At 45.3% G+C, this 24,698-nt stretch overlaps 1 protein-coding gene across 1 annotated transcript in view; it reads right to left on the bottom strand.

Moving 5' to 3' along the window:
* The window catches only part of LOC115207231 (phosphatase and actin regulator 3), a gene marked incomplete at its 3' end in the record, with an annotated part of 71,165 nt that overhangs the window by 31,284 nt on the left and 15,183 nt on the right, over positions 1-24,698 (bottom strand). The window contains 5 exon segments of the mRNA XM_029774206.1: positions 211-439; positions 7,981-8,208; positions 8,500-8,628; positions 8,802-8,909; positions 8,996-9,145. Coding sequence (XP_029630066.1) covers positions 211-439; positions 7,981-8,208; positions 8,500-8,628; positions 8,802-8,909; positions 8,996-9,145 — 844 coding nt within the window.

Below are 24,698 nucleotides of genomic sequence, written 5' to 3'. Positions count from 1 at the left end.
GGTACTTTACCCCACAACAACATGCATCCATCTACCTGTCCTGTCTGTGCTCAATTATTGATTGATTGATTTGATTGGTTTGGGGAGTTCTTCCTAGTCACTCGGTATTGCTTGCCCTTTGAGTTTTTAGGCTGGGTATCTGTAAAGCACTTTGTGACAAATGCAGATGTAAAAATGGCTTTATAAATAATAGATTGATTGGTGTCCTACCTGTGCTGTCTGTGTTTGGTGGCCAAAGCGCGATGGAGCTCCTCAATGATGCAGCTGGGTGGTGGTGGGGGGTGCAGCATCCCCAGGTGGGGAGAGCCAGTAGGTGTGGTGATCCGTCCTCTCAGCAAGGAATCCGGGGAGGTTCTGGGCAGAGTGAAGTTCCTGGGGAAGGTGGCTGGAGACTTCTTCCTCTCTGGGATAGCACCCGACTTAGGGAAAGGGTGAGGACCTGGACAGAGTGGAATAATAACATAATGTTACTGTTACTCTTCATGGGATATGACCTGTTATCAGACAGTGTTACTCTGTTGGTAAATATAATGGTGAAGGTCCTGGGTAGAATGGTTTGAGATCTCTCCATGGATTAGGTTGAGGACCTGTTATCAGACATTATATACAGTTGAAGTCGGAAGTTTACATACACTTTGGTTGGAGTCATTAAAACTCGTTTTCTAACAACTCCACAAATGTCTTTTTAACAAACTATAGTTTTGGCAAGTCGGTTAGGACATCTACTTTGTGAATGACACAAGTCATTGTTCAAACAATTGTTTATAGACAGATTATTTCACTTAATTAATTCACTGTATCACAATTCCAGTGGGTCAGAAGTTTAAATACACTAAGTAGACTGTACCTTTAAACAGCATGGAAAATTCCAGAAAATGATGTCATGGCTTTAGAAGCTTCTGAAGCTAATTGACATAATTTGAGTCAATTGGAGGTGTACCTGTGGATGTATTTCAAGGCCACCTTCAAACTCATTGCCTCTTTGCTTGACATAATGGGAAAATCAAAAGAAATCAGCCAAGACCTCAGAAAAAAATGTGTAGACCTCCACAAGTATGGTTCATCCTTGAGAGCAATTTCCAAACGCCTGAAGGCACCACGTTCATCTGTACAAATAATAGTACACAAGTATAAACACCATGGGACCACGCAGCCGTCATACCGCTCAGGAAGGAGACGCGTTCTGTCTCCTAGAGATGAACGTACTTTGAAGCGAAAAGTGCAAATCAATCCCAGAACAACAGCAAAGGACCTTGTGAAGATGCTGGAGGAAACAGGTACAAAATGATCTATATCCACAGTAAAACTAGTCCTATACTGACATAACCTGAAAGGCCGCTCAGCAAGGAAGAAGCCACTGCTCCAAAACCAAAGCCGAAGAACACCATCCCAACCATGAAGCACGGGGGTGGCAGCGTCATGCTGTGGGGGTGCTTTGCTGCAGGAGGGGCTGGTGCACTTCACAAAATAGATGACATCATGAGGCAGGAAAATTATGTGGCTATATTGAAGCAACATCTCAAGACGTCAGTCAGGAAGTTAAAGCTTGGTCGCAAATGGGTCTTCCAAATGGACAATGACCCCAAGCATACTTCCAAAGTTGTGGCAAAATGGCTTAAGGACAACAAAGTCAAGGTATTGGAGTGGCCATCACAAAGCCCTGACCTTAATCCCATAGAAAATGTGTGGGTAGAACTGAAAAAGTGTGTGCGAGCAAGGAGGCCTACAAACCTGACTCAGTTACACCAGCTCTGTCAGGAGGAATGGGCCAAAATTCACCCAACTTATGTTGGGAAGCTTGTGGAAGGCTACCCGAAACGTTTGACCCAAGTTAAACAATTTAAAGGCAATGCTACCAAATACTAATTGAGTGTATGTAAACTTCTGACCCACTGGGAATGTGATGAAAGAAATAAAAGCTGAAATAAATCATTCTCTCTACTATTATTCTGACATTTCACATTCTTAAAATAAAGTGGTGATCCAAACTGACCTAATAAAGGGAATTTTTACTAGGATTAAATGTCAGGAATTGTGAAAAACGGAGTTTAAATGTATTTGGCTAAGGTGTATGTAAACTGTAATACTCTGTTAGCCAAGTTCCTGGGTAGAGTGGCTGGGTGTGGACCTACAGCAGGGTTGGGCAACTGTGATGGGGGTGGGGGCCACACAAAATCTGAACTCATCATGAGGGGCCGCTGGTCGTCCTCCAAATTTCGAAATCGAAATGTATTCTACTATTCCAACTCACAAGTTGAGGCCATGACTGTGTCCCCCCCCCGAAAAAAAATATACCTTGCCTTCAAAAAGTATTCATAACTTTTTCCACATTTTGTTTTGTTACAGCCTGAATATAAAATGGATGACATTTTTTGTTTTTTCCCATCAATACATCATAATGACAAAATGAAAACATGGTTTTAGAATTTTTTTAAATGTCACGTAAGTTTTCACATCCCTGAGTCAATACATGTTAGAAACACCTTTGGCTGCTGTGAGTCATTCTGGGTCAGTCTCTCACCATAGTTGCCCATTATTCTTTTCAACATTATTCAAGTTCTGTCAAAATGGTTGTTAATCATTGCTAGACAACAATTTTCAGGCCTTGCCATAGATTTAAGCAGATTTAAGTCAAAACTGTAACTCAGCCACTCAGGAAGATTCACTGTCTTCTTGGTAAGCAACTCCAGTGTAGATTTGGCCTTGTGTTTTAGGTTATTGTCCTGCTGAAAGGTGAATTCCTCTCCCAGTGTCTGGTGGAAAGCAGACTGAACCAGGTTTTCCTCTAGGATTTTGCCTGTACTTAGCTCCATTCCGTTTATTTTTTATCCTGAAAAACTCTCCAGTCCTTAATGATTACAAGCATACCCATAACATGATGCAGCCACCACTGTAGTTGAAAATATGCAGAGCGGTACTCAGTAATATGTTGTATTGGATTTGGCCCAATTTGCCACATTTTTTGCAGTATTACTTTAGTGCCTTGTTGCAAACAGGATGCGTGTGTTGGAATATTGTTTTTCTGTACAGGCTTCCTTCTTTTCACGCTGTCATTTAGGTTAGTATTGTGGAGTTACTACAATGTTTTTGATCCATCCTCAGCTTTCTCCTATCACAGCCATTCAACTCTGTACCTGTTTTAAAGTCACCAATGGCCTTATGGTGAAATCCCTGAGAGGTTTCCTTCCTCTCCTGCAACTGAGTTAGGAAGGACACCTGTATCTTTGTACTGACTGGGTGTATTGATACACCATCCAAAGTGTAATTAATATCTCCACCATGCTCAAAGGGATATTGAAAGTCAGCTTTTTTTTTACCCATCTACCAATAGTTGCCCTACTTTGCGAGGAAAACCTCCTTGGTCTTTGTGGTTGAATCTGTGTTTGAAATTCACAGTTCTACTGAAGGACCTTACAGATAACTGTATGTGTGGGGTACAGAGACGAGGTAGTCATTCACAAATCACCATTATTGCACACAGAGTGAGTCCATGTAACTTATTTTGTGACTTGTTTAGGCTTGTCATTACAAAGGGATAATTGAATACTTATTGAATCAAGACATTTCAGCTTCTCATTTTTTAAATTAATTTATAAACATAATTCCACTTTGACATTATGGGGTATTGTCACGCCAGTGACAATTTTTTTAATCATTACATTCAAGCTGTAACACAACAAAATATGGAAAAAGTCAAGGGGTGTGAATACTTTCTGAAGGCTCTGTATCAGCCAAGGGGTGTGAATACTTTCTGAAGGCTCTGTATCAGCCAAGGGGTGTGAATACTTTCTGAAGGCTCTGTATCAGCCAAGGGGTGTGAATACTTTCTGAAGGCTCTGTATCAGCCAAGGGGTGTGAATACTTTCTGAAGGCTCTGTATCAGCCAAGGGGTGTGAATACTTTCTGAAGGCTCTGTATCAGCCAAGGGGTGTGAATACTTTCTGAAGGCTCTGTATCAGCCAAGGGGTGTGAATACTTTCTGAAGGCTCTGTATCAGCCAAGGGGTGTGAATACTTTCTGAAGGCTCTGTATCAGCCAAGGGGTGTGAATACTTTCTGAAGGCTCTGTATCAGCCAAGGGGTGTGAATACTTTCTGAAGGCTCTGTATCAGTCAAGGGGTGTGAATACTTTCTGAAGGCTCTGTATCAGCCAAGGGGTGTGAATACTTTCTGAAGGCTCTGTATCAGCCAAGGGGTGTGAATACTTTCTGAAGGCACTGCATGTAACATTTGGAAAGTACTCAGAGCACTTCCCTTTATCCATCATTACATTACAGCCTTATTCTAAAATGTATTAATTATTATACAATTTATTCACTCATCAATCTACACACAATAATGACAAAGCAAAAACAAGTGCATTTTTTTGTTGCTAATTTATACAAAAAATACAACTGAAATACCTTATTAACATAAGTATTCAGACCCTTTGCTATGAGACTCGATATTGAGCTCAGGTGCATCCTGTTTCCATTGATCATCATTGATCCTTGATGAAAACCTGCTCCAGAGCGCTCAGGACCTCAGACTGGGGCGAAGATTCACCTTCCAACAGGACAACGACCCTAAGCACACAGCCAAGACAACGCAGGAGTGGCTTCGGGACAAGTCTCTGAATGTCCTTGAGTGGCCCAGCCAGAGCCCAGACTTGAACCCGATCGAACATCTCTGGAAAGACCTGAAAATAGCTGTGCAGTGATGCTCAGCATTCAACCTGACAGAGCTTGAGAGGATCTGCAGAGAAGAATGGGAGAAACTGCCCAAATACAGGTGTGACAAGCTTGTAGTGTCATACCCAAGAAGACTCGAGGCTGTAATCGCTGCCAAAGGTGCTTCAACAAAGTACTGAGTAAAGGGTCTGAATACTTATGTAAATATGATATTTTATTTATAATTGTTTTGCAAAAACGACTCAAAACCTGTTTTTGCTTTGTCATTATGTGGTATTGTGTGTAGATTGATGAAGGAAAAAACGATTTAATTCATTTTAGAATAAGGCTGTAACGTAACAAAATGTGGACACAGTCAAGGGGACTGAATACTTTCCGAATGCACTGTGTGTGTATATATATATATATATATATATATATATATATATATATATATATATATATATATATATATATATATGCACTGCTCAAAAAAATAAAGGGAACACTTAAACAACACAATGTAACTCCAAGTCAATCACACTTCTGTGAAATCAAACTGTCCACTTAGGAAGCAACACTGATTGACAATAAATTTCACATGCTGTTGTGCAAATGGAATAGACAACAGGTGGAAATTATAGGCAATTAGCAAGACACCCCCAATAAAGGAGTGGTTCTGCAGGTGGGGACCACAGACCACTTCTCAGTTCCTATGCTTCCTGGCTGGTGTTTTGGTCACTTTTGAATGCTGGCGGTGCTTTCACTCTAGTGGTAGCATGAGACGGAGTCTACAACCCACACAAGTGGCTCAGGTAGTGCAGCTCATCCAGGATGGCACATCAATGCGAGCTGTGGCAAGAAGGTTTGCTGTGTCTGTCAGCGTAGTGTCCAGAGCATGGAGGCACTACCAGGAGACAGGCCAGTACATCAGGAGATGTGGAGGAGGCTGTAGGAGGGCAACAACCCAGCAGCAGGACCGCTACCTCCGCCTTTGTGCAAGGAGGAGCAGGAGAAGCACTGCCAGAGCCCTGCAAAATGACCTCCAGCAGGCCACAAATGTGCATGTGTCTGAGCACATGTGACAGAGTCTGGAGACGCCGTGGAGAACGTTCTGCTGCCTGCAACATCCTCCAGCATGACCGGTTTGGCGGTGGGTCAGTCATGGTGTTGGGTGGCATTTCTTTGGGGGGCCGCACAGCCCTCCATGTGCTCGCCAGAGGTAGCCTGACTGCCATTAGGTACCGAGATGAGATCCTCAGACCCCTTGTGAGACCATATGCTGGTGCGGTTGGCCCTGGGTTCCTCCTAATGCAAGACAATGCTAGACCTCATGTGGCTGGAGTGTGTCAGCAGTTCCTGCAAGAGGAAGGCATTGACGCTATGGACTGGCCCGCCCGTTCCCCAGACCTGAATCCAATTGAGCACATCTGGGACATCATGTCTCGCTCCATCCACCAACGCCACGTTGCACCACAGACTGTCCAGGAGTTGGTGGATGCTTTAGTCCAGGTCTGGGAGGAGATCCCTCAGGAGACCTTGCGCCACCTCATCAGGAGCATGCCCAGGCGTTGTAGGGAGGTCATACAGGCACGTGGAGGCCACACACACTACTGAGCCTCATTTTGACTTGTTTTAAGGACATTACATCAAAGTTGGATCAGCCTGTAGTGTGGTTTTCCACTTTAATTTTGAGTGTGACTCCAAATCCAGACCTCCATGGGTTGATAAATTAGATTTCCATTGATTATTTTTGTGTGATTTTGTTGTCAGCACATTCAACTATGTAAAGAAAAAAGTATTTAATAAGATTATTTCTTTCATTCAGATCTAGGATGTGTTGTTTAAGTGTTCCCTTTATTTTTTTGAGCAGTATATATATATATATATATACATACTAGCTAGCCTGGTGGAGAGGTATAAGATACTATGATGATCTGTGATAGTTCAACCTAACCCACTGTCAGCCCAGCTTGGACCATATTAAGCTAGCAGTATGAGGCTTCTTAGTGTTAGCTAGCAGTATGAGGCTTCTTAGTGTTAGCTAGCAGTATGAAGCTTGTTAGTGTTAGCTAGCAGTATGAAGCTTCTTAGTGTTAGCTAGCAGTATGAAGCTTCTTAGTGTTAGCTAGCAGTATGAGGCTTCTTAGTGTTAGCTAGCAGTATGAAGCTTCTTAGTGTTAGCCAGCAGTATGAAGCTTCTTAGTGTTAGCTAGCAGTATGAGGCTTCTTAGTGTTAGCTAGCAGTATGAGGCTTCTTAGCGTTAGCTAGCAGTATGAAGCTTCTTAGCGTTAGCTAGCAGTATGAAGCTTCTTAGCGTTAGCTAGCAGTATGAAGCTTCTTAGCGTTAGCTAGCAGTATGAGGCTTCTTAGTGTTAGCTAGCAGTATGAGGCTTCTTAGTGTTAGCTAGCAGTATGAAGCTTCTTAGCGTTAGCTAGCAGTATGAAGCTTCTTAGCGTTAGCTAGCAGTATGAAGCTTCTTAGCGTTAGCTAGCAGTATGAGGCTTCTTAGCGTTAGCTAGCAGTATGAAGCTTCTTAGCGTTAGCTAGCAGTATGAAGCTTCTTAGTGTTAGCTAGCAGTATGAAGCTTCTTAGCGTTAGCTAGCAGTATGAAGCTTCATAGTGTTAGCTAGCAGTATGAAGCTTCTTAGCGTTAGCTAGCAGTATGAAGCTTCTTAGTGTTAGCTAGCAGTATGAAGCTTCTTAGCGTTAGCTAGCAGTATGAGGCTTCTTAGCGTTAGCTAGCATTATGAGGCTTCTTAGTTTTAGCTAGCAGTATGAGGCTTCTTAATGTTAGCTAGCAGTATGAAGCTTCTTAGTGTTAGCTAGCAGTATGAAGCTTCTTAGCGTTAGCTAGCAGTATGAGGCTTCTTAGTGTTAGCTAGCAGTATGAGGCTTCTTAGTGTTAGCTAGCAGTATGAAGCTTCTTAGTGTTAGCTAGCAGTATGAAGCTTCTTAGTGTTAGCTAGCAGTATGAAGCTTCTTAGTGTTAGCTAGCAGTATGAAGCTTCTTAGCGTTAGCTAGCAGTATGAGGCTTCTTAGTGTTAGCTAGCAGTATGAGGCTTCTTAGTGTTAGCTAGCAGTATGAAGCTTCTTAGTGTTAGCTAGCAGTATGAAGCTTCTTAGTGTTAGCTAGCAGTATGAAGCTTCTTAGTGTTAGCTAGCAGTATGAGGCTTCTTAGTGTTAGCTAGCAGTATGAAGCTTCTTAGTGTTAGCTAGCAGTATGAAGCTTCTTAGTGTTAGCTAGAAGTATGAGGCTTCTTAGCATTAGCTAGCAGGCTAACAGGCCAGTAACAGAGGCTAGCTAGAAGCTGATTTGAGACTTACCCTCTAGACTGCCCAACCTGGTCAGTAGTTTGGGCCGGTTGGGGGGTGGCGGGGTGCCGGCCCGGCAGGGTGGGGGGTCCATTGGGTGGGGTGTCTCCTGTCCCCCTCCTGTCTTAGCCTGTCCCAGAGAGTTGTCCACACAGGACTCACAGAGGGAAGCATCCTCTCCTCCCTCCTCACTCTGGTTGGGGACGGCCACCATCACATTATCCTCTGTCAGGTCCATCACTGAAACAAACAATATCATCATCAACAACACAGTCCTCTGTCAAATGATTGTTATTAAAAGTTATTCTTGTAAAACTGAATCAGCTGGCTTACTGTGGTTCAGATCTCCTATCACTGTGCCTTTATATGATGCCATACATAATATGACTGCACAGGTTCACGATCTCTGTCGCCACCCAGAGGTGGCTCTCAGAAAACAGCCGACACTGCACTGCAGTCCTAAATCAAACATTTTTTTGGGGGGGGGGGTCATTTGTCCTACCTGTAGAGGTCAGAGGTTAGAGGTCCTACCTGTAGAGGGGTTGTCTTCGTCGCTGACCAGGTCCTCTGAGGTGGTTGCCAGGGGAGCCAGAGGTTCCTCCTCCTCTGCATCTGATAGGCTGGGAGGGTCCTCTACCCCCCCACACGCCTCACAACACTCTAAACACACACACAAACACACACACGCACGCACACACACAAACAAACACACACACACAAACAAACAAACACACACACAGGAGTTATATAGAAGTTTATCAGCATGAAAGTATGAACTTTTTTACTATTACAGTGGGTCGTGTGTGTGTGTGTGTGTGTGTGTGTGTGTGTACCTGGCTCAGTCCCCTCCAGGCCCCTCCTAACCAGTTGGTCTGGGGTCTCCAGACCCCTCCTAGCCAGTTGGTCTAGGGTCTGTGGTACTGCTGCCTTCCTCTCTACAGCTGCAACACACAGAACAATATCAGCAGGTTCATCCTACACATACATTCAGTTAGATAAAAGTCAAGTATCCATCTTGGTCTCTCACCTGAAGAGTTCTGCTGCTTCTTTTTCCTCCACTTCCAGGGTTTAAAGATCCGTCCCAGACTGGCCAGTTTACTGTTCATCCTGACGGGAGGGGTCCGCACCCCCGAGACCATACCCCCTGGAGCACCCTCCTCCTGCTGCTGCTCCATCGCTGAGAGGAGAGAGGGAGGAGGAGGAGAGGAGAGGAAGGGAAGAGAAGAGAGCTCAGAGTTAACACAGCATCACCTATAGGACTAACAGGGAGCTGTTAGAGGGTAGTGCGTATGGCCCAGCACATCACTGGGGCCAAGCTTCCTGCCATCCAGGACCTCTATACCAGGCGGTGTCAGAGGAAGCCCAAACAATTGCCAGTCTCCAGCCACCCTACTGTGGTCTTAGACTGTTCTCTCTGCTACCGCACGGCAAGTGGTACAGAGCGCTAAGTCTAGGTCCAAAAGGCTTCTTAACAGCTTCTACCCCCAAGCCATAAGACTCCTGAACAGCTAATCAAACGGCTACCTATTTGCATTGTCCCCACTCCACCCCCAATTTTTACGCTGCTGCTACTCTCTGTTTATTATCTATGCATAGTCAGCCTTCCCTGTGGCTCAGTTGGTAGAGCATGGTGTGTGCAACGCCAGGGTTGTGGGTTTGATTCCCACGGGGTGCCAGTACAAAAAGACAAAAAAGAAAAAAAGAAATGAAAATGAAATGTATGTATTCACTACTGTAAGTCGCACTGGATGAGAGCGTCTGCTAAATTACTAAAATGTCAAATGTACTTTACCTCTACCTACATGTACATATTACCTTGACTAAAAAGAAATGACCACAGACTGGTTTGATACAGATTGTAAAATTATAAGGAAAAAACTTAGAACACTATCAAACCAAAAGCGCAGAGACCCAAATAATGGTGAATTACACCTTCATTACTGTGAGACAATAAACGTAACACTCAGACCCCCAAAAAAGCCCAGTACAACAGCAAGCAGCTGACAATGATTGAGGAGTCCATAAACACAAACAACTTCTGGCAAAACTGGAAAAACCTGAAAGAAAATTCAAACTAGAGGAATTAGCGATACAAAATGGGGACATATGGACAACGCCATTTTAAAACCTTCGACAACATCGTTCAAATTGATGCAAACGCAGAACAATGTCAAATTCATGAGAAGTTCAATGTATTAGAAAAAGCTATAAAGGAAAATCAAAGTCAATTGGACTCCCCAATTACTGACTAGGAGCTCTATAAGAAATTTCAGGCACTTTCACATTTTTTAAAGCATGCGAACGTGATGGTATCCTAAATAATTTCAGGTTCTGCCCCCAATCCATAACACTGCTGAACAGTGTCATGACGTTGAGGTTTATGACCCCCATAAATACCTTTCCCCCTTTTCTCTCTCTCTACTCTACAGATGTGACTCTTGGAAAGCCCTTTGTAACATAGAGTGAGAGTCTGAGAACATCAAAAGTGATCAACACGCCGCAAGGATGAATTTCGACTATACCAGCTAGAATATAGCATGGCAACTTGGTATGAACTTTGAACTCTTATTCACTAAAGAAGTGATAGCCGATTGAGTTAGCCGCAGCAACTGTAAACGTGGGCTTGGTGAGGACGGACAAAGGATCCATTCTACCATGCTCCAGTTCACCACTAGACATTCTTCAGAGGACAAGAGATCCATGCTGGACAACCCGGCCTTCTATCTACGACCAACCTACCGAAGCGCAGCTCAGAGTAAATATTTATTTCATTTTCCTTTTCCAAATGGGCGGTTATTTCGAATGCATAAGATACTGTATTTACGATAGCATAGCTGCCTACGGTCCGATAGAGACACAAAACCTTTTTGTTCCTCAGTCTTCCCACTCTTTCATTCAAAACCCAACCCCCTTTCTTTGTGTAACCAGCCGTCATATCTGTTCCGTCCCAAGCTCCGGCTCGTCTCATTTAGCCTGCCCTTCACCATCTCTGGTCTCACAATATCCCTGGACTTTGCCACGGTTCTCTCCCTCGTCTGATGGCAACACCGCCATCCTGACAGTAGTGGACCGGTTTTCCAAAGCCGCCCACTTTATTCCTCTCCCCAACCTACCCTCTGACAAATAGATGGCCCAGCTCATGGTGCAGCACATCTTCCGGATCCATGGACTCCCGGTGGACATGGTTTCTGACCGGGGTCCTCATTTCTCGTCTTAGTTCTGGAAGGCATTCGGCACGCTTACTGGGTCGTCGGCCAGCCTGTCCTCCGGGTTCCACCCTCAGTCCAATGGCCAGTCGGAGCGAGCCAATCAAGACCTGGAGATAACTCTTCGCTGCCTTGTCTCCGCCAACCACACCCCCCGGAGCCAGCAACTCGTGTGGGTTGAATAACACCCTCCCCTGCTCTGCCACTGGGCTCTCGCCTTTCAAGAATTCCCTGGGTTATCAGCCCCCGCTCTTCCCGGAGCAAAAGGAAGAGATCGGCATACCCTCAGACCAGATGTTTGTCTGCTGCTGTCGCCGTACCTGGAAGAGAGCCCGGTCGGCTCTTCTCAAGACCACCTGCAGGTATCGACGATAAGTGGACCGCCACTGGACCCCGGCTCCCCGGTATCGTCTTGGGCAGAAGGTATGGCTGTCCACTCGGGATCTGCCCCTCCAGGTGGAGTCCCGCAAACTTTCCCCCACTTTATCGACCCTTTCCCCATCTCCAAGATTATTAGCCTCGCTGCAGTTCGTCTTCTGTTGCCCCGTACCCTCATATACATCCCACTTTTCATGTGTCTAGATGTAAACCCATGTCTCACAGCCCTTTTGTCTCCTGTTTCTAGGCCCAACCCTCTTCCCCATCTCATCGACGGCGAACCGGCGTACACGGTCAGGCGCCTCCTGAAGGTTTGGGCAGGCGATTCCAGTACCTGGTTGACTGGGAGGGTTATGTCCCGGAGGAGAGGTGCTGGGTCCCCCCCAGGCCTCATCGCTGAGTTCCAACGCCGGCAACCTGGTCAACCAGGTAAGCGCCCAGGTAGGATGCCAGGTGGCGCCCCTAGAGGGGGGGGGGTACTGTCACACCCTGATCTGTTTCACCTGTCTTTGTGCTTTTCTCCAACCCCCTCCAGGTGTCGCTCATCTTCCCCATTATCCCCAGTGTACTTATACCTGTGTTGTCTGTTGTCAGTTCATTTTGTTTTGTCAAACCTACCAGCGCTTTTTCCCGTGCTCCTGTTTTCTAGCTTTCCCGATTTTGACCGTTCAGCCTGCCCTGATCCTGAACCTACCTGCCATTCTGTACCTTTCAGACTCTGCTCTGGACTACTGACCTCTGCCTGCCCTTGACCTGTTGTTTGCCTGCCCTTGACCTGTCGTTTGCCTGCCCCCGTTTGAGTAATAAACTGTGTTACTTCGACACTGTTTGCATCTGGGTCTTCTCCTGAGCCTTGACACATCTGGAAACATCTAAAATACAGTGGCCCCCTCTCATATCACTACCAAGCCCTGCAATACCAAGAGCTGAGCAAAGAAAAGACTCCCCTCATCCAGCTGATCCTGGGCTGACCAGAACATCGAATCAATCTGAATAAACCAAATTACAACACAGTCAAAACAAAACGACATTACTTTTTGGGAAACACAAGCACAAAGCAAAATGCAGTGCTATCTGGCCCTAAATTGACAGTGTGCCATGGCTATCAATTTGACCATGGTTACTGTTCAAAACCTTTGAACAGGTTTTGACCTTTGTCAAAACCTTGACAAATTTACAGGCTCAGTGAGCACAGCCATTGAGAAGGGTAGACAGTAAAACCTGGCTCCCTGTAGAGGAACTGTTGTGCAACCACTGTATCACAGCAGAACTTGAGACAGAGCTGCATTTTCTAATAAAATGTCAAAAATATAAAACAATTAGATTGTCATTTCCCCAAATTTGAAACCCTTTATTCAAGGTTTCAAAGACCTCTCAGATGAGGATAGGCTACCCGTCCTGTTGGGGGAGGACGCAGAGAGCTGTGGGTTGGCAGCGCACTACATTGCTGCCTGCTATACGATGAGGGCCAGCGTCTGACAGACCAACCAACCTGCACATGTCCTCTTCACTTATTGTTATTGTCCAATCAGAGCCATTTGCATTGCTAGTTATAGCCTAATGTTAGCTAGATAGCTAAAATTGAACCTAGTTGGTTAGCTTCAGATTCATGCAGGGTAGTAATGTTTTGAGTTGGGATTATGATTCATTGTTTAGATAGATATATTTTTGTCTAAACAAAAAGACTCCACTATGCAAGTAACCTTTCACTATATCGTTTACACCTTCTGTGTCCTGTGCACGTGACAGATACATTTCGATGTTATGTGATATAGTGTGTGTTTACCAGTGACGGTAATGTGAAGAACAACATATAGGACTAGATAAAGGATATAGGATAACGTTAGGCCAACGAGTGTCCAAGTTCTAAAATTCTCTGGTAGAACGCCCAGCTTTTACTTCGTCACACTCAAAACCGTAAGCTATTTTCTGTAATTAGCTTGCGGCTAATTTTTAAATAATGATCTTGTTGTGAGTTTATTTTCTTGAAATAATTAATCCAAATACGCTAAAGTTAAGACGTTGTCAGCTATATGTCATTATTTGAACTGGCTAGCAAGCGAATTTAATGTTAACTTAAAGTTAGCTAGCTAGCTAACAAGCTAGAAACGAACCAAAACATTGCTTAGAAAGTTGCTTTTAGGTACCTGGTTTGCTAGATTGAAATATACTAAATTCATGTTTAAACAGATTCATTATTATTTGTTAAAATACAACACTTATGTTATTTTGGACCACTGCTGATGTCATGCAGCCTGTCGTTTTGTGTTTATACTTTTCATAACGACAAGTTTGATGTTGGACGACAATAGAATGTTCATGATGTCACTGCGACAATTGTATGCAGACAAGTCGATAGATGTAGTATGAACCAGCCTTTAGTCTTCAAATCTTTGGTTGTTTAGTACACTACCATACTCACTCTGTATAGCACATGGCCTCACATGGCCTCATAAGGCTTAAGAGGGTGTGAACAATGCTGAATGGGTGTAGACAAAGAAGAGCTCTCCAGTAGGTATCAAAACATTCCAGGGCCATTTTCTCAAAAGTGGGGTTACAAGTTTTGCAACTTTCAAAGCAGAATGACTTTACCTTTTGTTTCTCAACTGTAGTGTATGACATACTTTTTTTTATCTCTGAATCCTTACTTTTATCCAATATAAAAAAACACAATTTCAAATTTTGCTACATAAGACTGAATCGAGCCGGTCGATCACATATGTACATTGTTTAATCATGCAAAAAGAATCTAATTGAATTGAAAGAGAGAGAGAGAGAGAGAGAGAGAGAGAGGGAGGGACAGAGAGAGAGAAAAAGAGAGAGAGACCTTGTAATCTGTAATAGGAACATGATGAATGTCTTCATCGACAGGCTCTATAATGACAAATCAATATTCTGGGAATCATATCCCTCTCTGTGGTCCAGACCTGTTAGAGTACAGTCAACATGGGATGTGTCCTAAACCCTAATACTTATGAATAAAACAATGAGCTACCAAAGCTACCCGCAGGATTGGTTAACTGTCACGTCCTGACCAGTATAGAGGATTATTTGTTATTGTAGTTTGGTCAGAACGTGGCAGAGAGTAGTTAGTTTATGTATTCCGGGGTTTTGGGTTTCTTTTCCATGTTTGTGTTTCTATGGGTTTTCTATCTGTTCTGTTTCTATGTTAGTTAATTGGGGGGACTCTCAATTGAAGGCAGGTGTCAGGGGTTTCGTCGTCATCAGACGATATGGCGAAATCATCGTCGGAAAAGGAGGACCAATATGCAGCAGGATTGTGTTGGCTCATCTTGAACATTTATTAAACTCAAAATGAACATACAAAATAACAAAAACGAACTCACGATATACAGACAGTCTTCTCAGGCTCACATACGCTAGACAAGAAACAATCTCCCACCAATGACAAACACAAACACACCCTAATATATGGGACTCTCAATCAAAGGCAAAGAGAAAACACCTGCCTTCAATTGAGAGTCCCAACCCCAATTAATCAACCATAGAAACACACTCACTAAACTCCACATAGAAATACATAAACATAGACCATAAACCAAAAACCCGGAAATACTAAATCAAACGCCCTTTTACCAAAACACCACCCCGAACCACATAAAACAAATACCATCTGCCACGTCCTGACCAAACTACAATGACAATTAACCCTTATACTGGCCAGGACGTGACAGTACCCCCCCTAAAGGTGCTAACCCCGGAAGCACCTCAAGAATAACAAAACCCCAAACAACAACAAAAAATTCCCCCTAAACTAAAGGGAGGGAAGGGAGGGTGGCTGCCGTCACCGACGGCACTTGTGCTACACCCCCCCCTCCCCAACCCACCTATGCAGGTGGTGGTTCAGGCTCTGGCCTATTGTCCTCCAGAGTGCCGACCGACCCGATCAGCCTCGGACCGTAGGCAGACTCCCCCTGCTCCGGATCATGGGCAGACCTCCACCTCTCCACCCTGTATGCAGACTCAGCAATTAAACAGTTAATCTCTTTAAGTTCTGAATTGTCAGGCTTACTCAGTTCAAGGTTGCTGCTAGACTCCCTTGGGTTTTGGTCATCGGCAGACTCTGGGCAGATGGGCCACTCTGGCAGCTCCGGGCAGTCTGGCCACTCTGGCAGCTCCGGGCAGTCTGGCCACTCTGGCAGCTCTGGGCGGTCTGGCCACTCTGGCAGCTCCGGGCGGTCTGGCCACTCTGGCAGCTCCGGGCGGTCTGGCCACTCTGGCAGCTCCGGGCGGTCTGGCCACTCTGGCAGCTCCGGGCGGTCTGGCCACTCTGGCAGCTCCGGGCGGTCTGGCCACTCTGGCATCTCCGGGCAGTCTGGCCACTCTGGCATCTCCGGGCAGTCTGGCCACTCTGGCATCTCCGAGCAGCCTGGCCACTCTGGCATCTCCGGGCAGTCTGGCCACTCTGGCAGCTCCTGACTGGTGGGTGGCTCTGGCAGCTCCTGACTGGTGGGCGGCTCTGGCGACTCCTGACTGACGGGCGGCTCTGGCGACTCCTGACTGACGGGCGGCTCTGGCGACTCCTGACTGACGGGCGGCTCTGGCGACTCTTGACTGACGGGCAGCTCTGGCGACTCTTGACTGACGGGCAGCTCTGGCGACTATTGACTGACGGGCAGCTCTAGCGACGTCGGACTGGGATGACGCACTTGAAGCCTGGTGCGTGGTGCTGGTACTGGACGTACCAGACTGGGAACACGCACCTCCAGGCTAGTGCGGGGAGCAGGCACAGGACGAGTCGGACTGGGCTGACGCACTTCCGGGTCCGCACGAGAGACAGGAACTGGAAACCCAGGGCTATGGAGGCGCACAGGCGGTCTTGATCTTACCTCCTGCACAACCCGTCCTGGCTGGATAGAACTAGTAGCCCTGTACGAGCGGGGTGCTCGTACAGGGCGGACTGGGCTGTGCATGGGCCTGATGGTTGCCGTGCGTAGAGCGGGAGTTGGGTAGCCTGGTCCTAGGAGGCGTACCGGCGACCAGATGCGCTGCGCAGGCATCCTCCTACCAGGCTGGATGCCCACTTTAGCACGGCACCTGCGAGGGGCTGGAATAACGTGCACCGGACTGTGCGTGCGTATGGGTGAGATAGTGCACTCTTCAGCGAAACATGGCGCCCTCCACCTCATACGCTCCTCCATATAACCACGGGTAGCTGGCTTCTAGCTCTTCCTTGGCCTAGCCAAACTACCCGTGTGCCCCCCCAAAAAATGTATTGGGGGTGCCTCTCGTGCTTCAACGCCAGTCGTGTTCCTCGGAAACGTTCCCGGTCCTTACCAGCCGTTCTCCATGGGCCCTCTCCGGCCATAACTTGCTCCCAAGTCTATCTCTCCCGTTTGTCCATTTCAAAATGCCTCTGCTCCTTCCTCTGCTGCTTGGTCCTGGTTTGGTGGGAGATTCTGTCAGGGGTTTCGTCGTCATCAGACGATATGGCGAAATCATCGTCGGAAAGGAGGACCAATATGCAGCAGGATTGTGTTGGCTCATCTTGAACATTTATTAAACTCAAAATGAACATACAAAATAACAAAAATGAACTCACGATATACAGACAGTCTTCTCAGGCTCACATACGCTGGACAAGAAACAATCTCCCACCAATGACAAACACACCCTAATATATGGGACTCTCAATCAAAGGCAAAGAGAAAACACCTGCCTTCAATTGAGAGTCCCAACCCCAATTAATCAACCATAGAAACACACTCACTAAACTCCACATAGAAATACATAAACATAGACCATAAACCAAAAACCCGGAAATACTAAATCAAACGCCCTTTTACCAAAACACCACCCCGAACCACATAAAACAAATACCCTCTGCCACGTCCTGACCAAACTACAATGACAATTAACCCTTATACTGGCCAGGATGTGACAGCTGGTGTTTTCTTGTTGCCTTTGATTGGGAGTCCTATATATTAGGGTGTGTTTGGTCTTGTTGTTTGTGGGTAGTTGTTTTAGTACTGCTATACGTGTGTAGCCTGCTATACTGTTCCTGGCGGTCATTGTTTTCTTGTTTTTGTTCGTGGTGTTCACATTATAATAAATTATGATGAGCATGCAATCCGCTGCATATTGGTCCACTTTTTCCGACAGCGATTTCGAGATATCTTCAGATGAAGGTGAAGAACGTGACATTAACTCTTGAGGTCACTATGGTCTCGACCAATTTAGGTAAATTCTACTTTAGTTTTAGTGCCACCCATTGTTGGAAAAACCTACAAAAATCCTTGTATCTTGATTCCCTGGTGCCACTAGGGCAGTTTAGGCCTCTGGTGTTGAATGAATTCATTGAGAATTGCAGTTTTGTTCGATTGATTGTAGTGCAGTGGAGGCTCCTCAAAGGAGGAAGTGGAGAACCATAACCATAAAAATTGTCAAACAAATAGATAAATCTACTGTCATGAGGTTGGCCTGTTGGGGGAGGTTTATGACCCCCATAAATACCTTTCCCCTTTTCTCTCTCTCTACTCTACCGATGTGACTATTGAAAATCCCTTTGTTAACATAGAGAATCTGGGAACATCAAAAGGTGGGAAACGGAACCATATTTCGGTAATCCAACCAGCTGAAAATATGCGTTGGGACTTAATGAATATGATGTCAGATCAGTTGGCGTCTGAGACATTATTACTGATGATAGGACGACATAAACTGTATCTTGGAAAGTCTACACATTCTAGTTATCAGATTCCCATGGAATTGTTGTGCTATTTAAATGTTTAAATATTAAACTATTTGTGAAAAGATTAAATGTAATTTTAGCATCCAAATGAGAGAATTGGGGTTTTCATGAGTGAACTATGCTCAACTCAGTGGCCCTGCCCATGTGAACAGACATTGGTTATAAACTATGAAACACGCCCTTCTCTCCCTCCTATATAAAGCCCTTGACGAAAATGTAAGTTCTGTTCCGAGGACGTTAGGGTGACGGTCCTATGTTTAAAGGGCTCAGATAATAACCTGTTCCAAGGACTTGAGGTCCCCACGTTGAAAGGACAAAGACCACCTACAGAACTAAGCAAACCTCAGCAAGAATCGAACGAAATTAGCATCGAATTTCAACGTGAAGATGACGGTCAACACGCCGAAAGGATGAGTTTCGACTCTACCAGCCAGAATATGAAACGAGTTTAAAAGTATGGTAACTTGGTATGAACTTTGAACTCTTATTCACTCCAGAAGGGATAACTCCTAGCTGTTGAGTTAGCAGCAGTCGCTAAACGTGGGTTAGGAGAGGACGGACAGAGTATCCATTCTACCACGCTCCAGTGCACCACTAGACAGTCTTCAGAGGACCAGAGATCCATGCTGGACCACCCGGCCTCCCATCTACCGAAGCACAGCTCAGAGTAAATATTTATTGCAATCTCCTTTTTCAAATGGGCGGTTATTTAGAATGCATAAGATTCTGTATTTACGATAGCATAGCTTCTCCCTTTGTTACTCAGTCTTCCCGCTCTTTCACTCAAGCCCAACCCCCTTTCTTTGTGTAACCAGCCGTCATATCTGTTCCATCCGCTAGGGACGTTTTCCTTTATGACATAATTAGTAATCAATGCATGATCCATTCTGTGTATATGTAATTCTGTGTGATTATTTAGGTATTTAGTAAATAAATAATTAAACCAAATTTTGTATTGCTGATTCAACTTGTTAGCCAGGGTTCGTGAAGATAACCAAGAATTTACAACTTTCAGATGAGACTAAACAAGGTGACGATTAAATATTGACTGCTATTGAGGTAAAAGATTACCAGGTCTTTAAGAGTTTATTCGGAAGATAACATTTCTATAAACATTCTTCCGTGGTGCCCCGACTTTCTAGGTAATTATTTACCTGAGTAGCTTAAAACTTCTTAGGGCTAGGCCCCTTTTTTCTCAATTTCCGCCTGACTGATGTGCCCAAAGTAAACTGCCTGTTGCTAAGGCCCTGAAGCCAGGATATGCATACAAGTGGTACCATTAGAAAGAAAACACTTTGAAGTTTTAGAAATGATAAAATAATGTAGGTGACTATAACACAACAGATATGGTAGGAGCAAATCCAAAGAAAAAACAAGCAGATTTTGTTTTGTTTGAGAGACCATGGTCTTACAATGGAAAGTATAGGGGGATACTGAATTCTACCTCCCAGGATGCAATTCCTATGGCTTCCACAGGGTGTCAGCAGTCTATGTTCCAGGTTTCAGGCTTGTAACTTCAAAAATGAATAAGAAATATCAGTTTTAGTAGAGGGACACAGTCTTGGAAATTCGTGTTGGGGCCATGAAGACAAGATGCACCTGCTAAAATCGGTTTCCTATTGAACATACTTCTTTCCGTAAGAAATATTATAGTTTGATTACATTTTAGGGTATCTGAGGAGTTTAGGGGTAGATTTCCAGATTCTTTTCTCTGCATGTTGAACGAGTGGATTACTCAAATCGAAGGCGCCAACTGAACTGACTTTTTGGGATATAAACGATTTTATCTAACAAAACAACACTATATGTTATAGCTGGGACCCTTTGGATGACAAATCAAAGGAAGATTTTCAAAAAGACTTTCAAAAAGTAAGTAAAAAAGAAAAAATACAACTTGGACATTACCTTGTAGTTTACCAATAACATGGTCTGGTGGTGATGTGGATATCTTTATGAGCCCTCGTGAAAAATAGTGCACTGCAAAGAGAATAGGATGTCATTTAGAACGCGCTCTGACTCTGATCACAGCCTGGTGTGATGTCATTTAGAACGCGCTCTGACTCTGATCACAGCCTGGTGTGATGGAAGGGAGAACGCGCTCTGACTCTGATCACAGCCTGGTGTGATGGAAGGGAGAACGCGCTCTGACTCTGATCACAGCCTGGTGTGATGTCATTTAGAACGCGCTCTGACTCTGATCACAGCCTGGTGTGATGTCATTTAGAACGCGCTCTGACTCTGATCACAGCCTGGTGTGATGGAAGGGAGAACGCGCTCTGACTCTGATCACAGCCTGGTGTGATGGAAGGGAGAACGCGCTCTGACTCTGATCACAGCCTGGTGTGATGGAAGGGAGAACGCGCTCTGACTCTGATCACAGCCTGGTGTGATGGAAGGGAGAACGCGCTCTGACTCTGATCACAGCCTGGTGTGATGGAAGGGAGAACGCGCTCTGACTCTGATCACAGCCTGGTGTGATGGAAGGGAGAACGCGCTCTGACTCTGATCACAGCCTGGTGTGATGGAAGGGAGAATGCGCTCTGACTCTGATCACAGCCTGGTGTGATGGAAGGGAGAACGCGCTCTGACTGATCACAGCCTGGTGTGATGGAAGGGAGAACGCGCTCTGACTCTGATCACAGCCTGGTGTGATGGAAGGGAGAACGCGCTCTGACTCTGATCACAGCCTGGTGTGATGGAAGGGAGAACGCGCTCTGACTCTGATCACAGCCTGGTGTGATGGAAGGGAGAGATTGACAGGCTGGATGGGTCCCTTGGGAACCAACAACCGTAACTACAGATCCATAGCATCTGCTACTCTAAACATGGCATGGATTTCATTCAATATTTACTACAATGCTTTATTAGATAGGACCAATAAACCACTGAAAGGAGAGAAGAGGGGAGGGGAGGGGAGGGGGGGGAGCAGCACCTATATCAGCAGTAGTCTAAGTTTTATCTACAGTACAGCAGCAGGTGAACAGGGATTTGCAACAAAGTGCTTTAGCATTGATTCCCCTGCCTGCTGCAACCACAGCCTAACTGCATTATACAGGCCATATTGATAGGTTGGGGTGTCTACTGTACTATAGTGTAGTGTAATATAGTATACTATACTGTACTATAGCATAGTGTAATATAGTGTACTATACTGTACTATAGCACAGTGTAATATAGTGTACTATACTGTACTATAATGTAGTGTAATATAGTGTACTATACTGTACTATAATGTAGTGTAATATAGCGTACTATACTGTACTATAATGTAGTGTAATATAGTGTACTATACTCTACTATAGTGTAGTGTAATATAGTGTACTCTACTGTACTATAGTGTAGAGTAATATAGTGTACTATACTGTACTATAATGTAGTGTAATATAGCGTACTATACTGTACTATAATGTAGTGTAATATAGTGTACTATACTGTACTATAGTGTAGTGTAATATAGCGTACTATACTGTACTATAATGTAGTGTAATATAGTGTACTATACTGTATTATAATGTAGTGTACTATACTGTACTATACTGTACTATAGCATAGTGTAATATGCATAGTGTACTATACTGCAATATAGTGTAATAGGGGTTGCAACAATTTCGGCAGATAATTTTAGAAAGAGAGGGTCCAGATTGTCTAGCCTGGCTGATTTGTATGGGTCCAGATTTTGCAGCTCTTTCAGAACATCAGCTATCTGGATTTGGGTGAAGGAAAAATGGTGGGGGCTTTGGCGGGTTGCTGTGGAGGGTGCCGGGCAGTTGACCGGGGTAGGGGTAGCCAGGTGGAAAGCATGGCCAGCCGTAGAGAAATGCTTATTGAAATTCTCAATTATAGTGGATTTATCAGTGGTGACAGTGTTTCCTATCCTCAGAGCAGTGGGCAGCTGGGAGGAGGTGCTCTTATTCTCCATGGACTTTACAGTGTCCCAGAACTTTTTTGAGTTAGTACTACAGGATGCAAATTTCTGTTTGAAAAAGCTAGCCTTAGCTTTTCTAACTGCCTGTGTATATTTGTTCCTAACTTCCCTGAAAAGTTCCATGTCACGGGGGCTATTCGATGCTAATGCAGAACGCCACAGGATGTTTTTGTGCTGGTCAAGGGCAGTCAGGTCTGGAGTGAACCAAGGGCTATATCTGTTCCTGGTTCCAATTTTTTGAGTGGGGCGTGCTTATTTAAGATGGTGAGGAAGACACTTTTTAAAGAATAGCCAGGCATCATCTACTGACGGGATGAGGTCAATGTCATTCCAGGATACCGGGGCCAGGTCGATTAGAAAGGCCTGCTCGCAAAAGTGTTTTAGGGAGCGTTTGACAGTGATGAGGGGTGGTTGTTTGGTCCCAGACCCATTACGGATGCAGGCAATGAGCCAGTGATCTCTGAGATCTTGGTTGAAAACAGCAGAGGTGTATTTGGAGGGCAAGTTGGTTAGGAAGATATCTATGAGGGTGCCCGTGTTTACAGATTTGGGGTGGTACCTGGTAGGTTCATTGATCATTTGTGTGAGATTGAGGGCATCAAGCTTAGATTGTAGGATGGCCGGGGTGTTAAGCATGTCACAGTTTAGGTCACCTAGTAGCACGAGCTCTGAAGATAGATGGGGGCAATCAATTCACATATGGTATCGAGGGCACAGCTGGGGGCAGAGGGTGGTCTATAGCAAGCGGCAACAGTGAGAGACTTGTTTCTGGAAAGGTGCATTTTTAGAAGTAGAAGCTCGAATTGTTTGGGTACAGACTTGGATTGTAATACAGAACTCTGCAGGCTATCTTTGCAGTAGATTGCAACACCGCCCCCTTTGGCATCCGTAGAGTACGACCTTTCCTCACACAGGAAGCGGCGCAGGTCCTAATCCAGGCACTTGTCATCTCCCGTCTGGACTACTGCAACTCACTGTTGTCTGAGCTCCCCCCTTGTCCCATACAACCCCTGCAATTTATCCAGAATACTATGTGACCCCACTCTTCCGCACACTCCACTGGCTTCCAATCGAAGATCGCATCATCGTCTAGACTATGGTACTACGGAGCATCAAGAGGAACTGCCCCTTCCTACCCTGCTCAAACACTACATCCCCAACCTGAGCACTCCGTTCCGCCACTGATCTCTTGGCCCTCCCACCCCTCCAACTCAGCCCAGTCAAAGCATTTCCCTGTCCTGGCACCCCAAATGGTGGAACCAGCGTCCCCCTAAAATCAGGACAGCAGAGTCCCTGCCCATCTTCAGAAAACATCTGAAACTCTACCTCTTTGAAGAGTATCTTAAATAACTTCCACGGTTCCCCGGCGTACAAGTAAATACATTGTGTCCTGGTCTCAGTATCCCAGGCTGATAGTTCAGTCTGTTCCCCGTCTCAGTATCCCAGGCTGATAGTTCAATCGGTTCCCCGTCTCAGTATGCCAGGCTGATAGTTCAATCGGTTCCCCGTCTCAGTATCCCAGGCTGATAGTTCAGTCTGTTCCCCGTCTCAGTATCCCAGGCTGATAGTTCAGTCTGTTCCCCGTCTCAGTATCCCAGGCGGATAGTTCAATCGGTTCCCCGTCTCAGTATCCCAGGCTGATAGTTCAGTCTGTTCCCCGTCTCAGTATCCCAGGCTGATAGTTCAGTCTGTTCCCCGTCTCAGTATTCCAGGCTGATAGTTCAGTCTGTTCCCCGTCTCAGTATCCCAGGCTGATAGTTCAGTCTGTTCCCCGTCTCAGTATCCCAGGCTGATAGTTCAGTCTGTTCCCCGTCTCAATATCCCAGGCTGATAGTTCAGTCTGTTCCCCGTCTCAGTATCCCAGGCTGATAGTTCAGTCTGTTCCCCGTCCCAGTATCCCAGGCTGATAGTTCAGTCTGTTCCCCGTCTCAGTATCCCAGGCTGATAGTTCAGTCTGTTCCCCGGCGTACACGTAACTACTGGCAGTACTCCAGCCCTCCTAGGGTAAGATTTGAATACCCCTTCCCTATATAGTGCATTACCTTGGGCTCCATAGGTGCTGTAGAAACTGAACATATAGGGCTATTCCTCCTCTATATAGGCAATAGGGTGCCATTTTGGACACAGCCAATGTGTTGTTCTTTAGTAGAGTAAAGTTATTGTAGAACCTCTCTAAGTAACCTGTTGTTTAAATAGACCAGTGTGTTATTTCTGCATTCCCTCCTCATCCACACACACAGGCCACTGATGCCCTTCGCCACGTCGTTCAACCAGTTATATCAATACCTTCTAACAGCAGTGTGTGTGTGTGTGTGTGTGTGTGTGTGTGTGTGTGTGTGTGTGTGTGTGTGTGTGTGTGTGTGTGTGTGTGTGTGGTCTGCCTACCCATCTGAGAGACGCAGACTCAGTCTCAACCTGAGTCAATCTCAACCATAGGTCCTATGATTGAGTGTAGTCTGAGCCCAGGAGTGTGAAAGTGAATGGAAAGGCTCTGGAGCAACGAACCGCC

Source organism: Salmo trutta, chromosome 14, assembly GCF_901001165.1.
Source record: "Salmo trutta chromosome 14, fSalTru1.1, whole genome shotgun sequence".
In the NCBI taxonomy this organism is placed as follows: domain Eukaryota; kingdom Metazoa; phylum Chordata; class Actinopteri; order Salmoniformes; family Salmonidae; genus Salmo; species Salmo trutta.
The sequence above is the reverse complement of the archived record's forward strand: the minus strand, read 5'-3'. Positions and strand labels throughout refer to the sequence as shown.